The sequence below is a fragment of the Mus caroli genome, unplaced genomic scaffold (genome assembly GCF_978045245.1).
Source record: "Mus caroli unplaced genomic scaffold, Mus_caroli_1 scaffold_7, whole genome shotgun sequence".
NCBI lineage: Eukaryota > Metazoa > Chordata > Mammalia > Rodentia > Muridae > Mus > Mus caroli.
This window is the reverse complement of record NW_028227262.1, coordinates 24,733,246-24,758,626: the sequence shown is the minus strand read 5'-3', so window position 1 is coordinate 24,758,626 and position 25,381 is coordinate 24,733,246. Positions and strand designations below refer to the sequence as shown.

General features: G+C 46.3%; 1 protein-coding gene across 4 annotated transcripts; it reads right to left on the bottom strand.

The window, feature by feature from the left end:
- Window positions 1–1,881: 1,881 nt before the first annotated feature.
- On the bottom strand, window positions 1,882–23,560 carry Pex5 (peroxisomal biogenesis factor 5). 4 transcript variants are annotated; one of them, XM_085839941.1, is made up of 17 exons: window positions 23,472–23,560; window positions 22,065–22,298; window positions 20,543–20,705; window positions 20,247–20,282; window positions 19,810–19,942; window positions 19,531–19,662; window positions 11,155–11,260; window positions 10,621–10,711; window positions 10,123–10,233; window positions 9,802–9,897; window positions 9,094–9,213; window positions 5,118–5,261; window positions 4,887–4,957; window positions 4,279–4,485; window positions 3,820–3,985; window positions 3,364–3,521; window positions 1,882–3,222 (listed from the first exon to the last, which is right to left on the bottom strand). In XM_085839941.1, exons 3-17 carry the CDS (start codon window positions 20,687–20,689, stop codon window positions 3,021–3,023), a joined length of 1,920 nt encoding a protein of 639 aa, XP_085696067.1. In that variant the 5' UTR covers window positions 20,690–20,705; window positions 22,065–22,298; window positions 23,472–23,560; the 3' UTR covers window positions 1,882–3,020. The 4 variants fall into 4 exon arrangements, with proteins under 4 accessions (XP_085696067.1, XP_085696066.1, XP_085696068.1 ...); XM_085839940.1 differs by lacking the exons at window positions 22,065–22,298; window positions 23,472–23,560 and adding an exon at window positions 21,249–21,316; XM_085839942.1 differs by lacking the exons at window positions 22,065–22,298; window positions 23,472–23,560 and adding an exon at window positions 21,212–21,232.
- Window positions 23,561–25,381: the final 1,821 nt, after the last annotated feature.

Here is a 25,381-nt window from a genome sequence, read left to right as displayed (position 1 = left end):
TTTTGTTAGATATTTTATGTATTCGGGATATGAATCCTCTGATACATAGAGGACAAAGGTAGGCTTTCTCTTCAGGTGGTGCTCTCCTTTGTTGGGCAGAAGTTGTATTAGAATTACTTCCTGTGCTACATACATCGTTTGAAGAAAGCTCTTGCCTGTGCCTACATTTTGTAGGGTTTTGTATGTTTTCCTCTCGCAGCTTCAAAGTTTCAGATTCTCCCCTTCATACATGTTTACTTCATTGTTGTGCAGAGTAAACGACACAGATCTGGTCTTGGTGTTCCCTGTGTGGAAATTGTTTTCCTAGAATCTCTTGCTGAAGAGGCTTTTTTTTTTTTTTTTTGGTTTTTGAGACAGGATTTCTGTCTGTCCTGGAACTCACTCTGTAGATCAGGCTGGCCTCGAACTCAGAAATCTGCCTGCCTCTGCCTCCGAGTGCTGAGATTAAAGGCATGTGCCACCATTCCGGGCTCAAGGCTTTTTCTCAATGTATGTTTTTGACACCTCTGTCAAAAAAATTAAATGGCCATGGCTATGTGATTCCTGTCTGTGTTCTTCATTCAGTTCCATTTTAAAGGTCTTTTGCATCCCCAGTTAGATGAATTCCTTGGCTTTGCTCTCTAGGTACTGTGAATTTCTTTCACTCTGTTTCTTGCGGGGTTTATCAGGTGTTTTCCAGTGGGGTCTTGAGGGTCTTAAGTACAGGATCATGTCATATACAAAAAGGGATAATTTGGGCTTCTCCTTTCCTATCTGTGTCTTTTGTTTTGTCACCCAGCTAAGTAAAATTCAAGCACTATACTGAATAAGGACAGAGGCCAGCATGTTTATCTCCTTCCTGCATTTAGAGGAAATATTTTCAGATGTCCCCATTTCTTTCTTTTTCTTTTTTTTTTCTTTGTTTTTTGGTTTTTCAAGACAGGGTTTCTCTGTATAGCCCTGGCTGTCCTGGAACTCATTTTGTAAACCAGGCTGGCCTCGAACTCAGAAATCTGCTTGCCTCTGCCTCCCGAGTGCTGAGATCAAAGGTGTGCGCCACCACGCCCAGTTGTAGATGTCCCCATTTCATACACTGGCTATGATACACCTTTTGCTGAAGTAACTCCTTCTATTGCTACTGTCTCCCAGGCTTTGTCCATGAAGGGATGCTGAACTTGTCAAAGGCCTTTTCTGCCTCTACTGAGATGATTTTGTGATTTCTGTCTTTGAGTCTACTGATGTGCTGGTCTATAAGGTTGACCTGCATATGAAGATACCTCCTGCTCTAGTTTGCTTTCTATTGCTGTGATAAAATGCTGACCAAAAGCAGCCTGGAGAGGGAAACCAAGACAGGAAGAGTGCTGCTTGCTTACCAGTTACAGCTCTGCCTCGTAGAGCTAAGGCAATCTGCCAATTAGCAGGCAGGCAGACAGACACATGAAGGAGAAGCAGGCAGAGACCTGGAAGTAGAAGTGGCTGCCATGCAGGTCCACTGGCTACAGCCATACAGAATCCACAATGCATACTGCATTGACACTCACATAGGCTATGCTAATGGCACCCCCACACCCCTACTCCAGAACCATGTGGACCTGTACAACCAGGCGAGGTACAGCCTAGGTCAAGAGCAGAAGTAAATCCATGGCACTAAAGAGTCAAGATTATACAGCACACGCAATTCCCTTTGTAACAGTAACAGGAATGTTTTAAGAAGAGAAAGGGAGAGAGGGAGGAGGGAGAAAAAAGTGAGTGTCAGAACATAACTGCAGCAGGTCGCTGGCACCAGTCATCCTGGAGAGAGGGCTAAGTAACCCTACGCCAGTGAGAAGCTAGAAGACAGAGAAGGGGAAATCTGAACATCAGTCTGCCTCCCTCCACCCCAACTTCAGCAGCGGAACCTACTCATGTCAGTCCAGTTTATTCATACAAATATTTTACAGTTTTATTTTTAAATCATTTACACATATGCATACAAAGAAAAATAAATTTCAGGATGGAATTTTGGGACCATGGCAGTTTAAAAAAAAAAAATCTGATCATTAGACAAGGTAAGAGGCTTAGCAGTCATTTATGGGGGTCTGTGCATCTCCCCACACAGAAACAGTGGAGAAGTCTCCAGCTGCTCCGTCAGAATCCCTTCATCTTCACCTTGTGGAGGTAATCGAGGGGAAGGGATTTTCAATGATATCCCCTATAACGGTTTCAAGAAGGCTTATGGTAACACTGAACCCTCCCTTGGTTGGGAATTTGGCAAGAATGCAATTTGTGAACCAGGTTGCTACAAGAGGTTGTTTAGTTCCTACTTCCAAGTCTCCCAAGAGGAGAGGACTGCAGTGCTGACCCTATCACTACTGTCCCATCTCTGGGCTCATTCCACAAATGAACCTCCCTCCCTCATAGGCCATGCCACCTGCAGTGACAAGCCCTGGCCCTGAGGACAGTACAGTAACCACATGAGCATCTGCTGCTTCAGTGTGCACCCACAAGATCCAAGCTCGCTCCCAGGAGTGACAGAGCTGTGAGCACTTGTCCCAAGTTCGGCTCTAGGGAGCCACATCACCATTTCAGTGAGCAGGGCAGCTCCTAACATCCATCCCAGCTGGCATCGCACAGATGCTCAGGGGAGCCTCTTACACACAACTGCCCAAGGAAGCCGGACTGTTACCAATTCCCAGGAAGAGTGGGGCAAGGAGAGACTTACAAATGTGGCAGACCCTATCAGAAATGGCAGCTGATGACAATTCCCCTATGTCATTGGGTCCTACCCAAAAAGCAGCACCAAGAACGGGCATGATGAACAGAAAGAGATCTGTAGCTGGGTATACAGCCCTTGAATTACCAAGGGGCAGAGACAGCTCATCCCTACAATTAAGTAGGACCTAAGACACAGCTATGCACCCCTACTCTGAGGCAGCTCCTGAGAGGTCGTACCGCTTGTGGTCATCAGCCCACCCCCTTGGTAGGCCCGTTTGAGGAGAGGGAGTCACACCCAGAGCGCGGACCCCTCCAAGCAGACACTCACAGGGCAGCCCATCCCACTGTCACTGGGGCAGGCCAAACATAGCTAGGAGGGCAGACAGATCCCGAGCATCGGCCGCCCCATAGGCATCACTCTGGCCTAACATGGATAACGCCAACCGCAGGGTACTCCAGATGTTCTCAGACATGGCGCCCCCCTCACCCCGAGGGCCCCGGCTCTTCCTCTGCATGTTCAGAGCCTCCAGAAAGTGTTCCACAGCCTCACTGTAGGGAAGAGGAATGAGAGCTAGTGAGCAGAACAACAGTAGGAAGGGCAGAAGGGCACGGGGAGGGAGGGAGGGTCAGAACATCAGAAACTGAGGCCGAGAAACAGGTTCAGCTGCTTACAGCAGGACCCACACTCACCGGTGAGCTCCCAGGTTGATGCAGCTGATGCCTAGGTTATACCGGGACCGAATATACCCAGGCTGTAGTTCAAGGGCCCTGCGGTATGCAGCCACTGCTTCTTCACTCTGGTTCCCATTGGCCAGGGTGGCCCCAAGCTTGTTCCACAGCAAATAGTCCTAGACAGGGAGGGACAGGGAGGTCTGGGAACATGAGCTAAACTTGGGCCAATGTCTGCCCATTCCTCCACCTGCTTCGCTACTGTTTGGTTAACATAGTTACTAGCCCACCCTCTTCCCCTCGGCAGCTCCCAGTGTGGTCACTGGGGTACCCAAGCAGACTCCCGCGTCCACATGCTCCTGCTCTCCCCAGCAACCCTGCCTTGTCCCAGTCTTCCCAAGGCTTTCCTGGCATGCACGCTGGGACGCAATCTCCCATGTGCTAATGACTCTTCCACCTTCTTTCCCCAAGGCTCACATTGGGGCGAACACTGAGGGCAGCTGTGAAACAGTCCACAGCCTTGTCGTACTCCCCGCTCAGGTTGAAGAGGACTCCCAGGCCACACTGCACATCAGGGTCAATGGATGTAGGGTCCAGACGCACAGCCGCCAGGAAGAGTTCTTTTACTTCAAGAAACAGGGAGCTAAGTAAGGAGAAGAAAAAGCACAGAGGTAGGTAAATAAATGGGTCACCCGTGCTCCTAGCCACCAATCTCTTAAGTCAACCATATCCCCAAGATTGAGGGTGTTTCAGTCAGCTCCTTTCCCCACATCCACTTTACAGCCTGCTTCACTCATCAGCACTGCCTGGCAGAATGCTGACCCTGAGTAACCCATCACACTCGTGAATCACAGCACACCCTACTTGACAAACCAAGGTCATATTCTTACTAGGACTGGCATTACAGGCCTCACCCCAGGAATGCCCCACACTCACTCAGACAGCAGAGATCCCAAGATGCGCTTGCTGGGGCCTGCCCCAGTCGCCCCTTCTTCCCCAGGAGCCACCAGATGAGCGTAGGCCGGTGAGTAGCGCAGCCAGTCCCTCAACGTCTCACAGGCCTGTCGTTGCAGGGACTCATTGGTGAAGCTCACAGCCAGCGCCATCAGTGCTGTCCGGTTATCCGGCTTTAGTTCCAGACACCTGATGGGACACAGAGCAGACTGAGTATCTGTAATGACACCTGCAACCCTGAGCACCAGGGGCGCGCGGCCAAGCTTTGAAGCACAGTCATGGAGGCCATTCCTCTGCCCTGTCAGCACTACATAGAGAAGAACCTCGGGTCTTAATATTAAAAATTCTACTCTGAGATGGGCAAAGTTTCAGCAGCCAAAGACCAACCAGGACCCCACAGATAAACCCCAAGCTGATGATGGGTGGGAATCAAGCCTCTCACGCTCACTCTGAGCCACGAGGACTTGGAACATCCTCACAGGTTCATCTGTGTGCTAGTGGCCAGAGACAAGGACAAAGACCTGGTTCTATTAGGCTAAAGGTTACTTGCAAAGGGCTACGTCTGCCTGCCCTCACAGCAGCACACTCACCTCCGCAGGGCACTGATAGCCAAGAGCTCTTGCTCATTCTCGGCCTGGGTGGTGCCCAGGTACTGCCAAGCCTGAAGGGAAGTTGACAATCCATCACTGAGTTCGCATCTGCCCCTCCCCTCCACTGTCTTCCCTTACTCACCACCCACCCCGAGGAGACCACACCCACATACATACCTCTCTGGGCCCTCCCACAAAAGGAAGAAGCCATCAGAACAAGGCCCCACTCACTTCCATGTGCTTAGGATCCTGCTGCACAGCAGCCTCAAAGAGCAACACAGCATTGGGCAGGTCTCCCTCCTCCAGTCGATGCAGCCCTTCTTCAAAAGGCTGAGGGTGATCACGCAAGGGATTCTCCTCCTCAAACTGGTAACCCTACAAGGAAGAAAAGTGAGGGGGAACTCCAAGGGAATCCCGGCAGCCAGGGCAGCAGGGCGGGAGAACAGCAACCAAGGCAGGTGGAGGTGGTGAGGGCATCCTTCCACACAGATGTAGCAAATCCTCCATATGGTAAAGCTCCTCCAGGACAAGGCAAAGCTGAGTGCCAACGGCCGAGAAGCTGGGTGAGTCTACACAGAGGCTTGTGAGCATCTGTGCTGGATTATAAAGTCATTGTAGGAAGTCCTCGCAAGCCCGCACTGCCATATCCTCAGATTCTCCCCGTGGACAGCACATGCCTCTCAGCAGCCCGCTGAGCACAGTGAGTGCTCTCCTCCACATCCTAACTCCTGACTTAGCTCTTGTCCTCTAACCGTGTGATGATGTATGAGGAAGTGGGACCCCAGGCAGAGGCCCTGCCTTGAGGCAAGGCTTCCCACCTCAGGCTGCGTGAACTGATGGGTAATGTCAGAAATGCTAAATTTGCCCCAGTTACCAAGTCTGTTTCTTTTGACTTTTAGGCAGGATCTTGCCATGGAGCCTCTTGGCTATCAGCACCCTGTGGAGGTGAGTGGGAATTCTCAGCTGAAAAAGTTACAATGTCACCTAAAAAGCTTTAGGGCGATAACAAGGCAAGGCCAAAGTCACTGGTAAGCCTCATGGCCTTGGACAAATAAAAGATTCCTTTGGGGGAAGTAAACAGTTACCATCACAAAAAAGAATAGAAGCCATATGCAGGACATCGACAGTTTGATGAAAATGGCTTCAAACCTAGCACAGACATGGAGAACTTAACATTAAACTGCACAGAATAAAGACAAGATGTCCTGATACTACTGTGAAACAAGGGAAAGTCAGAAGAGCTTTTAAATCACAAGCCAGCAGCAGCAAAGAAAAGTTAATGATGTCACTGGAGGTTCAAGGCATGAGACACAGGACTGGAGAGGGATGAGGGAAGTGTGTCACAAGCAGAGTCGAGAAATATTAAAAATTCAGAAAGCAGCTGGGCTGTGGTGATACACACCTTTGATCCCAGCTCTTGGGAGGCAGAGGAAGGCAGATCTCTGAGTTGAGGCCAGCCTGGTCTCAGCCAGGACAACCAGAGCTACACAGAGAAAGCCTGTCTCAAAAGAGCAAAAACTAAAACAAAAACAAAATAAACAAAAAAATCAGAAGGCAGAAAACAAAGCTACTACAGGGGAGAGCTTGTTTTCTCAGGGAATGACCAGACAATAAATATTCTACATCTTGCAGGTCCCACTGCAACTGCTCAGTTCTACCACTGGAGGACAGGGTCGATGGGTGTGGCTATGTCACCATCATATTTTATTTATGGACACTGAAATTTAGATTTTAACTTCTAGGTATTACTAATTAGATTACTCTTTTGATTTCTCTCAGCCACTTAAAAATGCTAAAATCATTATCAGTCACTGAAGCACTTATAAACAAGTGGCAAGTTCACTCATTCCACAGGCCGCTCCTGCCCGCCCTACATAATCTGAATTCAAAAAAATTAATATTTTTACACTCAACCTCAACTGCTGTCCATCATCAATCCATCCTTTGAGCCACTCAGTGGGAATCAGAGAACGTTATTAGATATAATGTAATTTCCTAACAGATGTAATTTATGCCTCAAAGCTACTGAGATTCAGTGTTCACTAATGGAGACTGCAGCTACTTCCTTAAGGCACACTGCTGTGTAGAACAGTCAGCAGAGACTGTTCTTCACATGTCATCACATGTCATCAGCAGACAATGTAACAAACGACTGTCACCGTCCTTCAAACACGTTTCCTCTAGAGGCCGTTACCTATGGTCTTTAAGGTTTCATCAATTCCTGCTCAAAGAATTATTAAATATTATTCCACTATACAAAGACAAAATACTTGCACAGATGGAAAGGTAATACTCTGAAGGGACTGTTCCCTGGCTACATAGAGCAGACTGAGCTGAGCACTGCTTCCCACCCTCAAAGCACTAACCCTGGCGTCATCTTGTCTCATCCACTGCCTTGAGCTATTTCAAAATCTTATAGATCACACTGTAGAGAGAGCACTACATCAAACTCTCCCATCACAGAAACACTTTTGATAGTGGTTTACAATGTCTGAAAAATATGAAAGTTATCAATAATATAAATTTAATTTTTAAAAAAAAAGGGAAGAGGGAGGAGGAGATGGCTCAGTGAATGAAGCACTTGCCAGGCAAGCATGAGGACCAGAGGTTAGATCCCCAACACCCAAAATAAATCCCAGGCAGGCATGGCAGTCCAGCTAGAAAGGGGGCCCCAGGGCAGGCTGTGTGTCAGTGAGCTCTGGGTTCAGTGAGAGAATCTGCCCCTGTAGCAAAGTGGAAAGGAATTAAGGAAGGACCCATGTCATTCTCTGACTTCAGTGCACACATGCACACCACAGACAAATGCAACAATAAACAGCACAAAAGGCCATCACTTCCTCCTGCCTCCCAAGTGATAGGGCTATGGGTGTGCGCCATCATGCCTAGCTTCCTCATATTTCTAAGTTTTTAATTTAAAGGTGTATTTGGTCTAACATGTCATAAATATGAAAATAATATGTGCTAAATTAAGCTTCTAACATAAAAAGTTATTCTGCATAGCATATCATAAATACAGGAATAAAAAACACTAACAAAATACTGCCCTATGAAAATAGTACTTATGTCTCCATTTATCAAATGTATGGAAATGCCAATTATAAATTAACAGTTAATGTAGAATAACAAAACTGCTATTCTACACTTGATCTTAGCCAAAAAGCTGAGAAGCGATCAAAAGTGTTATTCTATAAGGAACTTAGACTGGGGCAAAATACAAGGCAAGGTCCCAAGAAGTTAGCATCCCGGCAATGTCCCACACAAGCCCATTCTCAGACAAGCCAGATCTGATGGAATCAACAACCACATTTTCTCTTGTCCTAGGTTCTTCTTGAGGCTCTCAAGCCCTAACCTCTTTACAGTCCCCTGAACTTCACTCTCCTGTCTCCACACCACTGCCTGTGTCTACATCCACCTCCTCCACCCAGCTTCGCATCTCAGGGGCTGGTTCTGCCTCCCCAACATCTGAACCATGAAGGGTTACTATTCTGTTTTCCTGGGAAGCAAGCAAATCTTTTCCTTCCCTCTCATGCTTCAACTCAAAAGCTTAATCACCAGCCACCGCCTCAGCGATCCTGAAGTCCTGAGCAGATTTACTCAGTGACAGACACTACTGAAGAGTCACAGCACCTAAGTCAAAGCACACAGTACATGCAAACCAACCACCTTTCACCACAGAGCACTGGGAAGTTTTCCTATTGTTTAAGTTACTTGGTGTAATTCTTTAAAATCCTGAATCGGGACAAGAGCCTGATTCCTACAAGAAGATTATCAGAACTCATGTGAGCTGGGGTGCAGCTCCGTGGGATAGTCAGACCTTCCTTAGCACACACGCCCACACTGGTTTGACCCCCAAGATAAAGCAAGGGGTTTGAACTCATGAGCTAAAAAAAAAAAAAAAATACATGGCACAGTGAGGACAGAGGATGATTCACCACCAGCTACCACTGTCCAGCAGGAGTCAGCAACAGATAAGCTGCCCCAGTGCAACCTCCAACGAGGAGCGACTCATCTGCTCTTAGTGCATCCTGTGTAAGCTTCCCCCGTGGGCATTTATGTCACTGTGTGACCTGAAAAGATATTTAATCTCAAGAACATACTATACCAGTTACTGGACAACAGGTATCAACCAGACTTATTTTCAGTTTAAGAGGCTCAAGAACAGTAATAGTTTCAACGTGGAAACTTCAAATTCTCCAGGGCCTCCTACCTTGTCATAGGAAGCGGATGTGAGGTCATCATAGTCAGAAAGCCAGGGGTGCGCCTCGGCATCCCGCTTGGCCATCTCCTCCAACTCTGCCTGTAACTTGTCCCAGAAATCGACATCAGACTGTGAGGAAGGGAAAGCAGGTAAGAGAAAGGAGATACTCCATCCCCAGCCCAGCCCAGCCCCGCCCAGCCCCGCCCAGCCCAGCCCCGCCCAGCCTTCCCCAGCCTCACCCCACAGGGATATAATTGTTAGAACAATGAGCTGCAAACTTCATCAGAGAAGCTTTTGCAAAACGCAAATGCCCTGATCCTACCCCAGATTCTGATGTGGGAATCTGGAAGAATGTCCAAGGGTTTTCTTTTTTCTTTTTAAAGATGTATTTATTTTATGTATGAGTACACTGTAGCTGTCTTCAGACACCAGGAGAGGGTACCAGATCCCATTACAGATGGTTGTGAGCCACCATGTGGTTGCTGGGAATTGAACTCAGGACCTCTGGAAGAGCAGTCAGTGCTCTTAACCACTGAGCCATCTCTCCATCCCCCAAGAGCTTTCATTTTTATAAAAGCATTCATCCCATGCCTCTACAATGTCTATGGATGATGAACACACTCTGCAGCAATGCCCATCACCCCCAACACTAATAAAGCCATACTCCCCACAGTAGGACATGGTCCTGGAGCACCCACCCGTGCCAGCTCTTCTCACCTCTATAGCTGACTTGGCTCGTTCAAATTCCACCTGAAGGGCAGCTATTTTGTTTCCGGGTCTTGTAAACTCATCAACCCAGGCCTCTGACGTGCCCTGTGACAAACAATGATAAGTGCCACTTCCACCGCCTTTCTTCCCATTAACACAGACTGATGAAGCCCCGTTAAACACCACCAGCCTAGGTGCTCTCAGACTCTTGCCCACCCACTCAGGGTCTAGGTGCTACAAGGCAAACTGTCAACGGAATCCCTTCCCACTGAACACTGATCCGGCCTCTGGCAGCAGTCTGGAGTGGGCTGGGGAATGGCAATATCCTACCTGCTGCTGTATAAACTCTGCTGCCCACTGTTCTGCCTGAGCTCCGCCCGACCCTGCAGCCGACTCCAGGGACACCTGCCCCTCGCCAATCTGCCGCACGAATTTCAGGAACTGGGGCACAGAGACACACATAGGCACCTTGGGACAGGACTTCCAGGTGTGCACTCTCAACTATGCCCAAGGAGACCCTGCACTCTCCCCTCCCTATGAACATCTCTAGCTGCACCAAGATAATGCTAAAGGCCCTGAAAAGAAAAGGCAGAGATCAAACACGAGGATTTCTGCCTCTACAGAGCTGAGAAGGCACAGGAAAGACAAAGGGCTCGTACCTAAAGAAACAGGGAACACAGGGAAGATGCAGCCGGATCCAGTCTCCACTCTCCAGAGGGAGACAGTTCTAGAATCACATCCCCTCTTTACAGCACAGTATCGTGAGGGAAGGAGAGCTTCCACCCTCAATCCCAGTTCTGGTGAGTGCAGCAGCAGGAGGTGACTCACCTCAGAGTTAGCCAATTTGGGGTCGTCCACCTTGGACACAAAGTCACTGGCTGTGTGCTGCAGGTCCTCCTCAGGATGATATTCATCGTACCTGTGGCAAGAAAGAAAGACCAAATCACCCACCCACTGCCCGTGCTCATCCCCAGTGCTGTCCATGGCAAACAGAATTCCTACAGGGTGGGGCAATAATGCTGCCTCAAGACCTTGAGGAGCTATGAGCTCAAAGTTACATTAAAGAAGGCTATCTTTGTGACAGTGGGACAGTCTTTTTACTTTTCCTTCCCCAAACATAGCTCTGCAGAGAGGGAGAAGAAAAAACATCTCAAGGAAATAGGGCTCCCTCTGGGGAATCTCTAAGGGAATGGTTAACATTACTACTCATAGGTGAAATACATAGTAACAATAGTGGAAATGTTAATAAATGAAGTAGAACAAAGACGACCTGCAAGGTAGTGAGGACACAGATGGAAGGGGAAGGGAAGTGCCCACAACTGTACTCTCTCCATGGCAACCCACGGAAGACACTGGACTCACCATCGATCAGCAGTAGAGGCTCCTTCCTGATCTCCCAACCACAGCTTCTCCTCAGACTGCTCCAGATACTCCTCAGCCCATCGGGCAGGGGACACAGACAGTGGGTCTGCAGAGAGCAGTTGTGGAACTCATCAAAGCTTCAATGTAAGGTCAGAGAAAGTAATACAGACCCATTGACCCACTTAACCAAACCAAAGCAAACAGAACCCTACAGAGTCCCCCCTTGAAAGAGAATTCTAATAAATTCCCAATATCCTCTTCTGTGAGCTCTTCCCAAAGGGGCTGGGACAGAAGTTTATGGAGAGCTGAGAACAGGAGCCCTACCAAGGAGGCTCAGGGAAGAACTTAGGCTGAAACAGAAGGCTTGAAAGTTGAAGGCTGTAGAAAGAGCCTATCTTTAAAAGACAGTAGGGTCGGGAGATAGCTTTGTAGTTAAGAGCAGTGCCTGTTCTTCCAGAGGACCGGGGTCCAATTGACTGTAATTTTAATTCCAGGAGACCCAATGTCCTCTTCAAACCTTAAAGGTACCAAGCCCACAGTAGTGCACAGACACACATAGGGGGAAAATATACACATAAATTAAGTTTTATTTTTAATTTTTATTAGGGTATATTTGTTTTACAAAGTAAGAGGCTTCCACACATCATTTCCACACATCCACATAATGAGTTTTAACCATATTAATTCCCTCTTCCTTTTCTGGCAGGAGGTGGGGGTGTTGAGATGTCTCACTATGTAGTACTAGCTGTCCTGGAACTCATATAAACCAGGCTGGCCTCAAATTCACAGAGATCCTCCTGCTTCTAGCTGGGATAAAAGGCATGAGTCACCAAGCCTTTGTTTGCCTACTTTCCCTCTTCTCTCATCCTTACCCCTGTTCCAGCCTTCATTCTCCTAGACCCTTTTGTCTTAAGTCTACAATCCTCAGTAAGAAGCCAAGAACTACGCATGAAGTATAAAATGTGCGCCAAACCTAGGCACAGAGCTCACATCCCCACCCGGGCAAAGTCATGGGTGCCAGCATCCTCCTCACAGGTGCCCTCGGGCCCCTGGCTTTCAACACTATGTTGTTGGTATCCGGGTTTTTTAAGCCAGGGTCTCAGTACACAGCCCAAGCTGGCCTTGAACCCAGGCTCTTCCTTCTTCCATAGCTTCCCAAGCGCCGAGCGACTGAGCAGGAGCCACAGCTCCTGACTCCTCACCACTTGAATCGAGTTTTTCAGTCAAATTCTAAGCATATCTTCAAAACTGCCGTGATAAAGGGCACAGGATCAAACTCCAGGCAAGGGCGCTGAACTGTTTCTCAACATCGGGGACTTTGTCCACCAAGCAGTGATCAGATTAGTGCTGCCAAGGTAGCAGAGAAGGCACAAGCCCAGGTCTCTTCTCCTCTGTGTCCCCATTGCTACATCCCAAAGGTCGACAGTCATCCATCCCCAAGTGGAAGGTCCTACTGTCACTGAGAAGACATTGCTACCCCTTACTAGTAACGTACACCCCACTGCACCCAAGACTTGACCTGAATAATTTCAATGAAGCAATCTCAAAATCTGAGAAAATAATGTCAAAACCTAAAAAAATAAAAATTAAACAAGAACCAAGGGTCTCAGAAAATGCACACCTGATTATGAATAAGTAATGTATAGTTAGCATAATAAAAAATACAGTTGGCAATTGTTTGGGTTTACAAATCCTGTGTTTAATTCAGGGACACTCAACTACAGGTTCTGCCCTCCAGGTCCTCTAGCTAACATTTTTCTCCCCTTATCCTAACCAGACTGTGGCTTACATGTGAAGATTGAAAAACAAATGTTTGCCGGGCGTGGTGGCGCATGCCTTTAATCCCAGCACTCGGGAAGCAGAGGCAGGCGGATTTCTGAGTTCGAGGCCAGCCTGGTCTACAAAGTGAGTTCCAGGACAGCCAGGGCTATACAGAGAAACCCTGTCTCGAAAAACCAAAAAAAAAAAAAAGAAAAGAAAAACAAATGTTTAATATCAAAATTGATTTAAATAACATCTCTTGGCTCCTTAGTCCAGATCTGTTGAAGAATAACCAGTCCTTCCTATTTCCCCTCTACTTCCTCCTTATTCTCACTCTGCCATGATGAGCCCAAGGCCACAAAGACACAATGTCTACAGAATGTTCTCATCAACAACAAAAAACAATAGAAAACAAAAACAAAAACAAAGTTTCTTCACTTTACCACATACACACCATTACCACATATACCTACACACCACTATTATCATTACCACATATACACATAACCACACACACTATTACCACATATATACCATTACCACACATATACCATTACCATATATACACCATTACCACACACACACCATTACCACACACATACCATTACCATATACACACCATTACCATATATACACCATTACCATATATACACCATTACCATACATACACTATTACCATATTTACACCATTACCATATATACACTATTACCATATATACACCATTACCATATATACACCATTACCACACACACACCATTACCATATATACTCCATTACCACACATACCCCAATACCATATATACACCATTACCACACACACACCATTAGCACACATACCCCAATACCACATATACAGCATTACCACACATACACACCATTAGCACACATACCCCAATACCACAAATACACCATTATCACACCATTACCATATACACACCATGACCACACACACACTATTACCATATATACATTTTTACCATATACATATCATTTACCTTATATACACCATTACCACACATACATGCCACACATCAGGGGGTAAAGACACACAGGTGAAAAACATTATCCTCAAATTGCTATAATTCAGGGCTAGAAATGAGCATCAGTGTTACATTTCTGCTCACAAAGACAAGGGCATGAATTCAGTGCCCAGCAATAACAGCAACAACAACCTAACACAGTCTGGCTCAGGTTCTCGAGGCCCGACATTTTCTGGCTCTGGGAACCTGCCTCCACAAGGGAACTGATGAACGAACCCAATAAACATATGGCTTCATGCATTTTTTGAGAAATCTCTACAGAAAACCAGATCCATTTAGACATGCCTAAAGCTGAAGCAATAAAAGCCAGAGGAAGTCTTAGGTCACATACAAGAAGCAGAGTTAGAGCCAGTGACAGATAGCCCGTTCATGTGTACATCACACGACTTCACACTGTGTGCCTTGTCTGTGCCGTGTGAGCACATCCACTACAAGCGGAAATGTCGAACACTCAGAACTCCCGACCCTAAGCATGAGTTCTGTGGGATGGAATGAAGAAGGTTCTAGGATGCGCCTAGGCTGAGCCTAACCTGAGCCTAGTGTCACCCACATCCAAACCCCAACTCCACCTATCATTCACTGTATATTTCAGAGTAGTATTTTAACTTGTAATTTTCCACTTCTTTACCTATAAAACAGACCATAGCAGACAGTTCATGGAGTTTCTGCAAAAATAAGACATAGCAACAAAAGGAAGCAGCTGCCATCCCCATCTGCAGAGGGCCAACCTTCCAGGACATCATAGGAGACTGGTACTCTCTGTATTCATTCACACCTCTTCTTCCTCTGTTCATGGAAACGTCAGCACCAACCACTTTCCGCTACAGCTGCTTCCTACAACTTTAACACTCCAAGTTTGTATTCCATAGCTGTTTATGAACCTCACACGATGATGCAGTTCCTGGTTATCAACTTTACTACATTTGGAATTAACTAAAACCCAAGCAGCTGGCTACACCGGTAAGAGATTATTTTCTTAATTAAGTCATCTGAAGTGGGAAGACCCACTTTTAATCTGGATCTTTTGAGATCGGCCACACCTTCTGCTGGCAGCCTATATGTTATGGCTAGCAGTCAGTCTATTCCAGACATGGAAGAAGGAAGCTTGCTCTTTGTCCATTCGCTCTCTATCTCACTTCCTACACAGGCATCAGACTGTACTTCTTTAGGATCGTCATATACTGAATACCAACTGAGACATCGACCCTCATGAACTAAACAACCATGGATTCTCGGATCTCCTGTTGGTAGACAGCCAATGGTGGAGTAGCTGGACCACAGCCAGTAAGCCACTCTCAAAAAAATCCTCTCCCTCTCCCCCTCCCCCTCCCTGCCCCCTGACACGCACACACATACACTCTCTCTCTCACACACACACAGACACACATTCTGTCTCTTGTCAACTGAGACTGTCTAAATTCAGGCTACCTGAATCTGAGTAAACACAAGATGCAGACTGGCCAGAAAACATAACAGATGATTCTATCAGAAGTACAACAGACCAAAATGGGGGGCTGGGTCTTGTATGGTGATGGACTAATTCTTGGGATGGTGCTTTCTACACATCAAAGTTACGTATAACTCTCCACATACAGATGGCACATAAACCTGGAGAAACCCAGTGAGCTCTGTGACTGTGCCGAAGTGAATCTCCTCCTCACCACTGGGAGAATCCGGGAGACAGCAGCACACAACTTTCCTCTCTGCTTTCCTTTTATTGATTTTTTTCACACTTACCAGTAAGACTGTAAATGTTTCCATAGTAAAAACAACTAAAATAAAAAGATGAGCTTCAAGGCTCCTCTTGAATAATTCTAGAATATTAAACATGGGAATTTAAAATAGAAGAAGAATCTTCAAAGCATGCCTATAATCCCAGCACTTGGGATACAGAGACAGGACTGTGAGTTCAAAGCCAGCCCAGGCTACATGGTAAGACCTTTTCAAAACAAACAACAAACAAACCAACAAACCAGGCATAAAGATTCATACCAGTAATCCCAACATTCAGCAGGAACAGCCACAGATTCAAGCCAGCCTGCATTAATTAAGTAATGAGACCTTGAAAAGTATATTTTGTAGTGAGATATCACAAACACCAAAACTTAATTAATTAGACCTTAAAAGGTATATTTTGTCAAATCTACTTATCAATTAAAAAACAGTTGCCAGTCAGTGGTGGCTCATGCCTTTAATCCCAGCACTTGGGAAGCAGAGGCAGGCAGATTTCTGAGTTCAAGGACAGCCTGGTCTACAGAGTGAGTTCCAGGACAGCCAGAGCTACACAGAGAAACCCTGTCTCAAAAAACAAACAAACAAAACAAATACTAAAACAGCCACAAACACTAAGAGAAAGCTATTTCTAAAACATGAATTCTGGGGTTGCAAAGATGGTTCAGTGGTTAGGGGCACTGGCTTATTTAAGGGTTCTTCCAGGTGCCATGGGTTCAATTCCAAGACCCCAACTGGCAGCTAACAACAGTCTTAACCTTGACACCCTTTTCTTCTGCAAGTAATGCATACATAATGATACACAGACACACACATGCAGGCAAAAGATCAATATACATAAAAATAGATAGATAAAACACAAATTCCTAGGAAATCTAATTCCATAGCTCTGTTCCCCAAATCTCAATGCATTCTCTTATTCACTACCAGAGGAACAACTTTACAGAGCCCAGTTTCACACAACTCAGCCCCAGGCACCCACATCCGGGACTCTGTGAAGCAGGCATAGTTGCAAAAGAATGTGCTCGCCAAAGACAACCAAACAGGTGAGGCAGGTCCAACATGTTTTTTTCTAAGGCTACATTATTCATTTGTAAGTTAGAGAAGATTTAACCAGCAGGAAACAATTAATTATAATAAAATCAGGGATTAGCTTAGCACACTGCTTAGCTGCATAAAGGACTTGGGTTTTTGTCTATTAGCTTTAAATTATGGAGAATGAACTAAAGCCCACCCATTCCAACAGAAGTCTCTCTGGACTAAGACGAATCACTTAAGCTTAGGGTTTGCGTGGAAACCTGAAGGGTTCTGTCCAGCAGAGGGTCTTTGGAAGCTCAGATTTGGGCACAAGGCATTCCACTGGGAGAACTTGAGAGTTTAGAATAATAGTTTGAAAAGCACCTGAATACAAACAGGCATGACTTCTGGATGTCACGTCTCCTATGGACACTCTCTGTAGAAGGCTTATAGCCCTGTACAAAGCGCAGCCCAGCAGAAAGCGCTTAGCACTAATAGCAAACCCTAGAAACACTGTCCACCCATCTTACTTAAGGAAAGGGTATTTGTGAAATCACCTATAAGGGCTTATACTAAGTTACTGGGTGCTAGGAGTTCCTCCTTCAGGAGAAGAAATGCTGAGAGGAGAAACTATCTTAAGTCCATTATCTCAGACCTTGGCTAGTCAGACCGTGTGACAGCCTGGCCTAGAACTTTTGTAACTTTCTCCACGTGTGTCTCTTCTCACACTTGGAAAGGGGCAAACAATGCTTCGCTCTGTAAGCATCAGGAAGAGGGAGGCTGACTTGGCCCTCCCCTCTTGCCCTAATCAGATAGGCTTGGGGAAGAAAAATCAATGCACAGGGAGGCAGTAGCCAAAGACACACATTGGGCTAGGACCCTTAAGCGTGTGGCCTGACTGGACAGAGTAACAGCTCCGTCCACAGAGTTATTCCCAGTGACACCTAAGGAGAAACCTAGATAATAGACTGTCTAACTGTCCACTGTGCTCCTATCTGTAGATCAGCGCTGCCCCCAACCCGGGCCAGACGCGCTTCTCTGCAGTGTCGGAGTGCTGAGACTAAGGGACCATTGCACACTCACCCCACCTTGCCAAAGGGGACGTCTCAGAAGAGTGAGTGGAAAGAATGCGGGAACCAGAGGCTGGAATGGGGTGCTGTCAGACTTACTGTTAACATGTATAAAATGCCTAAGAAAAATAAAAAGATATTCTACTTTAAAAAAAAAAAAAAGATTCAGGCAGTGGTGGCGCTCACCTTTATCCCAGCACTTGGAAGGCAGAGGCAGGCGGATTTCTGAGTTCAAGGCCAGCCTGGTCTACAGCCAGGGCTATACAGAAAAACCCTGTCTAGAAAAACCAGAAAAAAAAAAAAAATTGGGCTGGAGAGATCACTCAGTGGTTCAGAGCAGTGACTGCTCTTCCAGAGATCCTGAGTTCAATTCCCAGCAACCACATGGTGGCTCACAACCATCTGTAATGGGATCTGATGCCCTCTTCTGGTGTGTCTGAAGACAGCTACAGTGTAATCAGAAATAAAATAGATAAATCTTTAAAAAGAAAAAACATTAAAACCAAAAACCAAGTCACTCACAATGCTGCTTTATCTTAAGCAAGTCATAAACTCAGTATTCTTATCTATAAAATGGTCCTAAAAACAAAAGCTAGAACTTGGGATCTTACAGAGATAAGTAAACAACACATTCAATGCACTTAACCCAGAGAAGCTGATATTATTTCTATTGTTACGGATGATCTTTACCCTCAAAGACCAGTCATTCCTTAATATCCATAAAAAAATTCGTTTCTAAAACTCATACAGATACAAAGTTCTGAAGACTGAAGTCTCTTACATGAAATGATATATTTGCATATAACCCACAAACATCCTCCCATTATTCTGACACCTCTAGATGACTTATAATACCCTATATAATGTAAATGTTACATATATAGCAATTATATCAATTAGGAAATAATGAATACACACACATATATATAGAGAGAGAGAGAGATGCACACACACACACACACACACACATATATATATATATATATATATATATATACAGACACATACACACACACATATATATACACACACATATACACACACACATATATAATATACACACACGCACGCACGCACGCACGCACGGCCAGGCACAGTGGTTCATACTTGTAGTCCCAGCATTCAGGAGGCGAGGGCAGGAAGATCTCAGTTACACAGGAATTTGGAGGACAGCCTGGACTACAGAGATCCTGTCTAAAACCTCAAAAAGCATGTATACTTTTAGTGCAGACATAAATTTTCCATTTTCTATCCACAGTTTGTTCAATCTACAAATGAGAAGCCAACATATACACAGGCGGCCTAGCCAGACTTCAGGGTTCTGAACTCCACAATCAATTTTCTCAGACCCAGTCCTACTCAAGATGGCTGTATGCCAGAGTCCTAGGTGCCGAGATGAATACTGCTCTCTTCCTGGGCTACCCATCCAATCTCTAGCTCCTCTCCACTAGACTTGAGCAGTCAAGTTACTTACTGATAAAGAGGCAGATCTAATCTCTCATTCATATTCTCTCTCTCCCTCTCCACCCCCTCTCTTTTTTTTCCACGCAAACCCACTTTTCTCTTTATTATGTTTTGATTACCTACAATTGTTATAAGAAGTCACATTTAACATCCTACAGAAATGAATCAAGAAACTAGAAAAGTCATTAGTAGCGAAAATCACCTTCCATCCCAAGAGGAATCAGCACGTCCACCGACACAGGACGTTTAAATGCTCCCTAACAACTACAACAGATTTCCCCACAGGCCTCACCTGTAACTTCGGCGATGAATTCTTGGGACCAGTCGGTCTCATTATAATCTTGAGCTACATCCACAGCATCTCCAGCTGCAAGAAACTCCTGGGCCCAATTCTCAGACAAGGCCAAGTCCGCCACACCAGGGGCTTAAAAGAGACAAGAGAAGACTAAGAAGAAAGGAAAACAGGTTCCTTCACACTCACTCATGGGTGACACCTCCTTTGTCTCCTCGGCATCTCAATCCCCCGATGCCAGCAAAACCCAAGATGGAAGCCCTCTGGCCCTGAACCCACCTCTCTGAGGAGCCTGGCGAAAGTTTGATTGTTCAATCTCCTGCATCTCCGCCAGGAGGTCATCCATCTTGAAGGTCTGAGGGGCTCGGGATACAAGGGTTGCATTCTGGTCCTGCAGGAATTCTGCCACCAACTATTACAGAGAGATGGTCGGATGGACATTAGGATCAGAGGGCCTCAGCCAGAGGCAGGGCCCACTGATGTTGGACAGAGAAACGAAAACTGGAGATAAATAAAGAAAAAAAATTCTATCTGTAAATTTGGAAACCAGAAAAATACCCCCAAAAGTAGACGAAAACATTGGCAGACAATCTCATTTGGTAAAGAGAGTTCAAAGACTGAAGTATGAGTGGACTGATTAAAAAAAAAAAAAAAAATCACCATGAACCCCCCCACCCCCCAAAAAAAAAGACAGAAAAGAAACTTGCTCTGTTTACCTCATCTTCAGTTCCTACTCCCAAAGGCTTGGAAACCTAAGATAAGAAGGAAAGAGACAATATACAAAGTGAGGAAGGCCGCAGGCTACAACCCAACACTAACTCTACTGCTTAGGTGGCCTGAGGCAAGTCAAGAGCCTTCACAACGCCTCAGCTTCTTTGTCTATAAAATAGTAGTCCTGGTCTGTGTAAAGACGCACAAGGGTCACTCCAGTGTTACTGAATGGTGACTGCTATTACTTTAACAACAGAGAAAGCAGCTGTCAGGTGGGCTCTCCTTGTTCTAGAACACTCACAGTCTCTGCTGCTGAGGCTCCTGGAGGCCAGGGGCCAGGCCTCAGTCCCTCCTGCCGAAGGGCCTTGTCCTGGGTGAAATGGGTGGCCAGCTTCATCAGCGGGTTGGCACCCCCACATTCGCCCTCCACCAGCTCCCGCATTGCCATGGTGACCAGCAGCACCCTGATGGACAGAAGATTAGAAGTGTGGTCGGGAAGCCAGACTTTCCCAAAGCACGCCTCAGGCCCTATCTAGAGCAGATGGGCTCACGACGGCTCCACAAGGGCCAGGTGTGTCTGGAGTCCAAGAGGAGGCTGTGTCCTCCTCCTGCCTTCCCACTCGAGACACGGCTTTCGGCTCGGGCTTCCCCTCCAGCGGACGGCAGCTCAGACACCACCCGCCAACAGCAGCTCTACAAAAGGGCCTGGACCCCTGGGGAGCACGGGGAGCGCATCATAAACACGGCAAGACCCGGACTCTAAGCTGACGAGGGACAGCGGGAACGCCTTCCACCGTACACCCGGACCCACACCCCCGGTCAGGCGCCAGCTGCGGGTCCCGATCCCAGCTCGTGTCACCTGAGCCCCCTCCCCCGCCGCGCCCGTCCCCGCCCAGCGCCCCGCGCCCCCAGCCCCGTCGCCCCAGCCTCGACCCCGTCCCACGAGGCCACCGCAGCGGTGGGGGCTTACGGGCCTCGACCCCGCGCCCCCAGGCTCCAATGCTCACCGTCGCGGGCCGCACCGTCCGACCGGCCGAGGAACCCGGAGTGGGCTGGGGGAAGGGAGGGGGCGGGAGCAAGGGGGCGGGACTCGGCCTTAAAGGGGCCGGGACTGCGGCGCTGCGGCCCAGCTCAACGGAAACGGGTAAAGGGGCGGGGCCTCAAGCCTGCGCAGCGTGATGGGCGGAGCCGAGATCCTTAAAGGAGACAGTTCCCGACAGTTGGGTTGGGGAGACCTGCAGTAGTCCCTAGAACGCCAGGATTTATTAGTGGAAAACTCAGAGGACTGAAGCTAGAAGAAGCTTTGGAATAAAACCAAGGTTTCAGGTTCCACGGTTCAGCTCTCTTTCCTGGTTCTCCTGCTCCTCTAAATCGCCCAAACCGAGCCCGGGAGATTTCGGAGGTCAAATCTATGACCTGCTTAGACCTCCTAGGCCTGACCCCCTTCCAACAGACGCTCCTTCAGGACAGCGTCACAGCCTCCAAGGAGACAGGGGCCTGCCTCTACCATCTCTGCGTAATGAAGAAAATAGCTCCGGATGATGACAAATACTGGTGACTAAAATAGGGTCCAACGCATTTTGAGACCTCAATCCTGTAATGGATGGGGAGAGTGCTGTGAGTCACTCACTCCTCTCTCCCCTTTCCTACTGGTCAAGGTCATGATGGCCTGATTCCCTGCAGCTCCAAGTTGGGAAAACGTGGCAAGGAATACCTTTGATCAGGGAATATGAACCTAAGCCTCAGGCTCCACCATCTGCCAGAGAAATGGCTCGGGTGCCAGACCTCAAGGTCACACTGGAAAGCAAACCTTGATAGCTCACCTAGGTCCAAGACCAACGGACTCCTCGACGTCCTGAGAAGGGGAGGGGTTCAGAGTGCTGGTAGGTGGGCTAGGAGGAAACTGGTTCTAGAAAGGCCTGACGTACGTCCCAGCCCGGGGTGCGGGAGAAGCAGGTAGTCTGTAGGTGGCGCCCTGGGGCAGGCTTGGTTCTTTGCTGCCCTGATGATTTCAAAGGTAGCCTTCCTCAGGGAACACAGGCAGTGTAAATTCGTCCCTGGGAAAATAGAAATTGCCCTTATAACTGCAGTGGTTGAACAAGGCAGAATATTGTGCAATGTTTGTCTTTAGTACACTGTCAGTATTTTTCAGAGGCCCTAACACACACACCCATTCTCCTTGACCACAAATTTCATCCCTGTCCACTCTTTCCAGGCTGCCATTGTAAAGAAAAGAACACCTAGCAACGAATAAACCACACCAAGGAGGAAAGGATGCCATCTTGAAAGATGAATATGTTAAAACAGGAGAATCTCTGGAGAAAGCAGTGTTTAAGGAAAGCATATGATGGTTTGAATTTCTGGACATGGAGAAACAGGAGAGCATTTCCCAGAAGCACTCAAAACCCATCATACACATAACCTCCTACTCTGCTAGGAGGTTAGTAACTGATTAGCAGAAATTTACCATACCAAGATCTTGGGAGAATACTTGAGATAATAACCGATGCTTATGAAATGCATGTTAACCCCCAGGTGTTGCCTTAAGCACTTGGTGAGCATTAGCACTTTTAATCATCATAATCTTCATAATACTCCTATGAGAAAGATATTACTAACCTCCTTTTACAAATAAGACTTACACAAAAATCAAATAGCTAGGAAGTCAGAATCGATGCAAGCAGTTGGCAGCGTGGCTCAGTGGTAGAGGTGTTTATACACAGGCCTAAGGGCCTGAATTTAATCCCTTGGGCCCACAAAGTAGCAGAAAAGTTATTTCCCCTGAGAGTTGTGTACACACACACACCACACATACATCGTATACCGCACACAAATTTAAACAGTGCAAGCACCAGACAACTACAGCCCTGCCTCCCAGACTTGGAGAAGTCTTCCTTGTAGACCTTAAAGACCTTTGATATAAGTCAAAGACTTCTTCACAATGCCTGGCCCACAGTCCCAGGTGTACCGGGGAAAGGCTAAATTAAGTTATGTGGGTGCTTAATATTTATAATTAGCTCATTAAAGTTTTAAATATGAAACCATATCTTCTTCTTCTAAGTTCAAAGTTAAAATCATATTTTACCCATAAAATAAGAAATTATAAAATAAAGGTAAACATTCCTTAATATTTAGCCAATTCAAGAGGAATAGGCTGAAATCCTCTAATTTTCAGACCCAAGTTACATCACCACAGGCTTGATTTAAACATTTTTCAAATACTGACTTACATGACCCACTTCATAACTATTAGTGTCGAGGCATCCCTGTTTAACGGGCGAGGGAACCGAGACAAAACCTGTTGGATCTTGCCCGGGACTGTGATACGGGTTTAAAAGCTGGGACTTGCGCCTAGGCCATTAGCATCAAGCTTTGTAAAGAGCCAATCAATGAACACATTTGGATCTACACTGTCCCTGCTTCTCTGTCATTTCACAATAGGGCCATAGACCAAGCATGGCGGTATTCCAGTCAAAGTTCTTGTGAGCAATGAAGATACTGTTTCATTTAACTTCCACGATAAACCATTCTTTTGACTTTATTTCAATTGCTTTAAGGGGGGGGGGGGGTACTCCACATGCCTAGCTTTTAGACTGTACAAAAACAGGGCACAGGCTCCATCATGCTTTGCTGGCCTCTGACCTAGATAGCCCAGTTCCTCAATCTTATTTTTCACTGTGTAGCCAGGCTCAAGCTTGCTGCAATTCCCAAGCCTCAGCATCCTGTATGCTAGGATCATGGTCATGAGCTGCTGTGTCTGGCTTCAATGGAGAGGGGCATTATGGTGGTTCTCATGTAGCCCAGGCGGGCCTTGAATTCCCGGTCCTATTTCTCCCTTCTGAGTGCTGTTATTACACACGTGTGACACCACACCCCTTGCCGAGAAGAGCTCTGTCCCTGCCAGGATCCCTAGGCTGATTTCCTGACCAATAATGAAATCCACCTCTAGCTTATAACTTAACCAATTTTGTCAATTCTGTGTTCTTTAAGTGCAATTTCACTTGAACAGACAAATTTCTTTGTACGTTTTCAAGTCCACATTCTTTCGGAGGGGGATGCTTTAGTTTGTTGTTGTTGTTGTTGTTGTTGTTGTTACTGTTGTTCTTGTTTTTAAGACCAGAATCCATCAAGACATATTAGTGCACAACTTTAATCCCAGTACTTGGGATGCAGAGGCAGGCAAATCTCTGAGTTCAAAGCCAGCCTGGTCTATACAGTGAGTACCAGGACATCCAGGGCTAGGTAGAGAGGCCCTGTGGAAAAAAGAAAAAAAAAAAGAAAAAAAAAGAAAAAAACCATAAGGATCCAACCCCCTCCCTAGGGTTGCTCTACAAGAAATTGGGAACCAAGGTGTTCACACAGGCACATTTGGAAGGGTATCTTCTTTTAATTCAGTTGAGGTAAAAGTCTTACATAATACTCAGAATCTCATATCACACTGCAAAAAATGTTCAGGTATCAATCAAAATTCCCTCACTTACCAAGACCCCTGAACATCTCAGGCTGGACCATATCAACATAAACGCCCAGTTCTGAGATGACAGAGGCATTAGCGTTATTTTAGGGTACTTATCATTTAAGAAAAAGCTTCATTACCACAAAGGGGAGTTAATTGAGTGAGGAAAAGAAATCAGCAGAAAGGGCAGAGTGGAAGTGGGGGACACTGGGGCCAAATAAGAACAAAATATAGTGATATTTGTACAGAAAAAAATATAACAATGACACCTATTTCTTTAAATGCTAATCAAATAGTTCTAAAATGTTTCATTGAGCAATTATAAACCCTTCTGAATAGACAAAACACACAGAGCCAGGCTGGGAATACATCTCAGTGGTAGGGCACTTGCCGAGTATGTGCCAGGAGCAGCGAGAAGTCCCCATGCTCAAGGCTCAAAGTTCATTTCAAACATTAAATATTACAGATCCCCAGCAAAGACACAGAAGATATATTTTTAAAATACTGCTGCCAAACCATATCTGTTACCTTACCACTTGAAACAGCCAATGACTCAAATACAGGTTGTGGGGCCAAGGAAAAAGATTTACCTGAAAGCCATCAAAACTAAAGATGAGCCATATGACCGACAAAGACTCTCTGGAAAACTAAGGTGTCTTACCGTGTTTTAACAGGGGCAGGGGA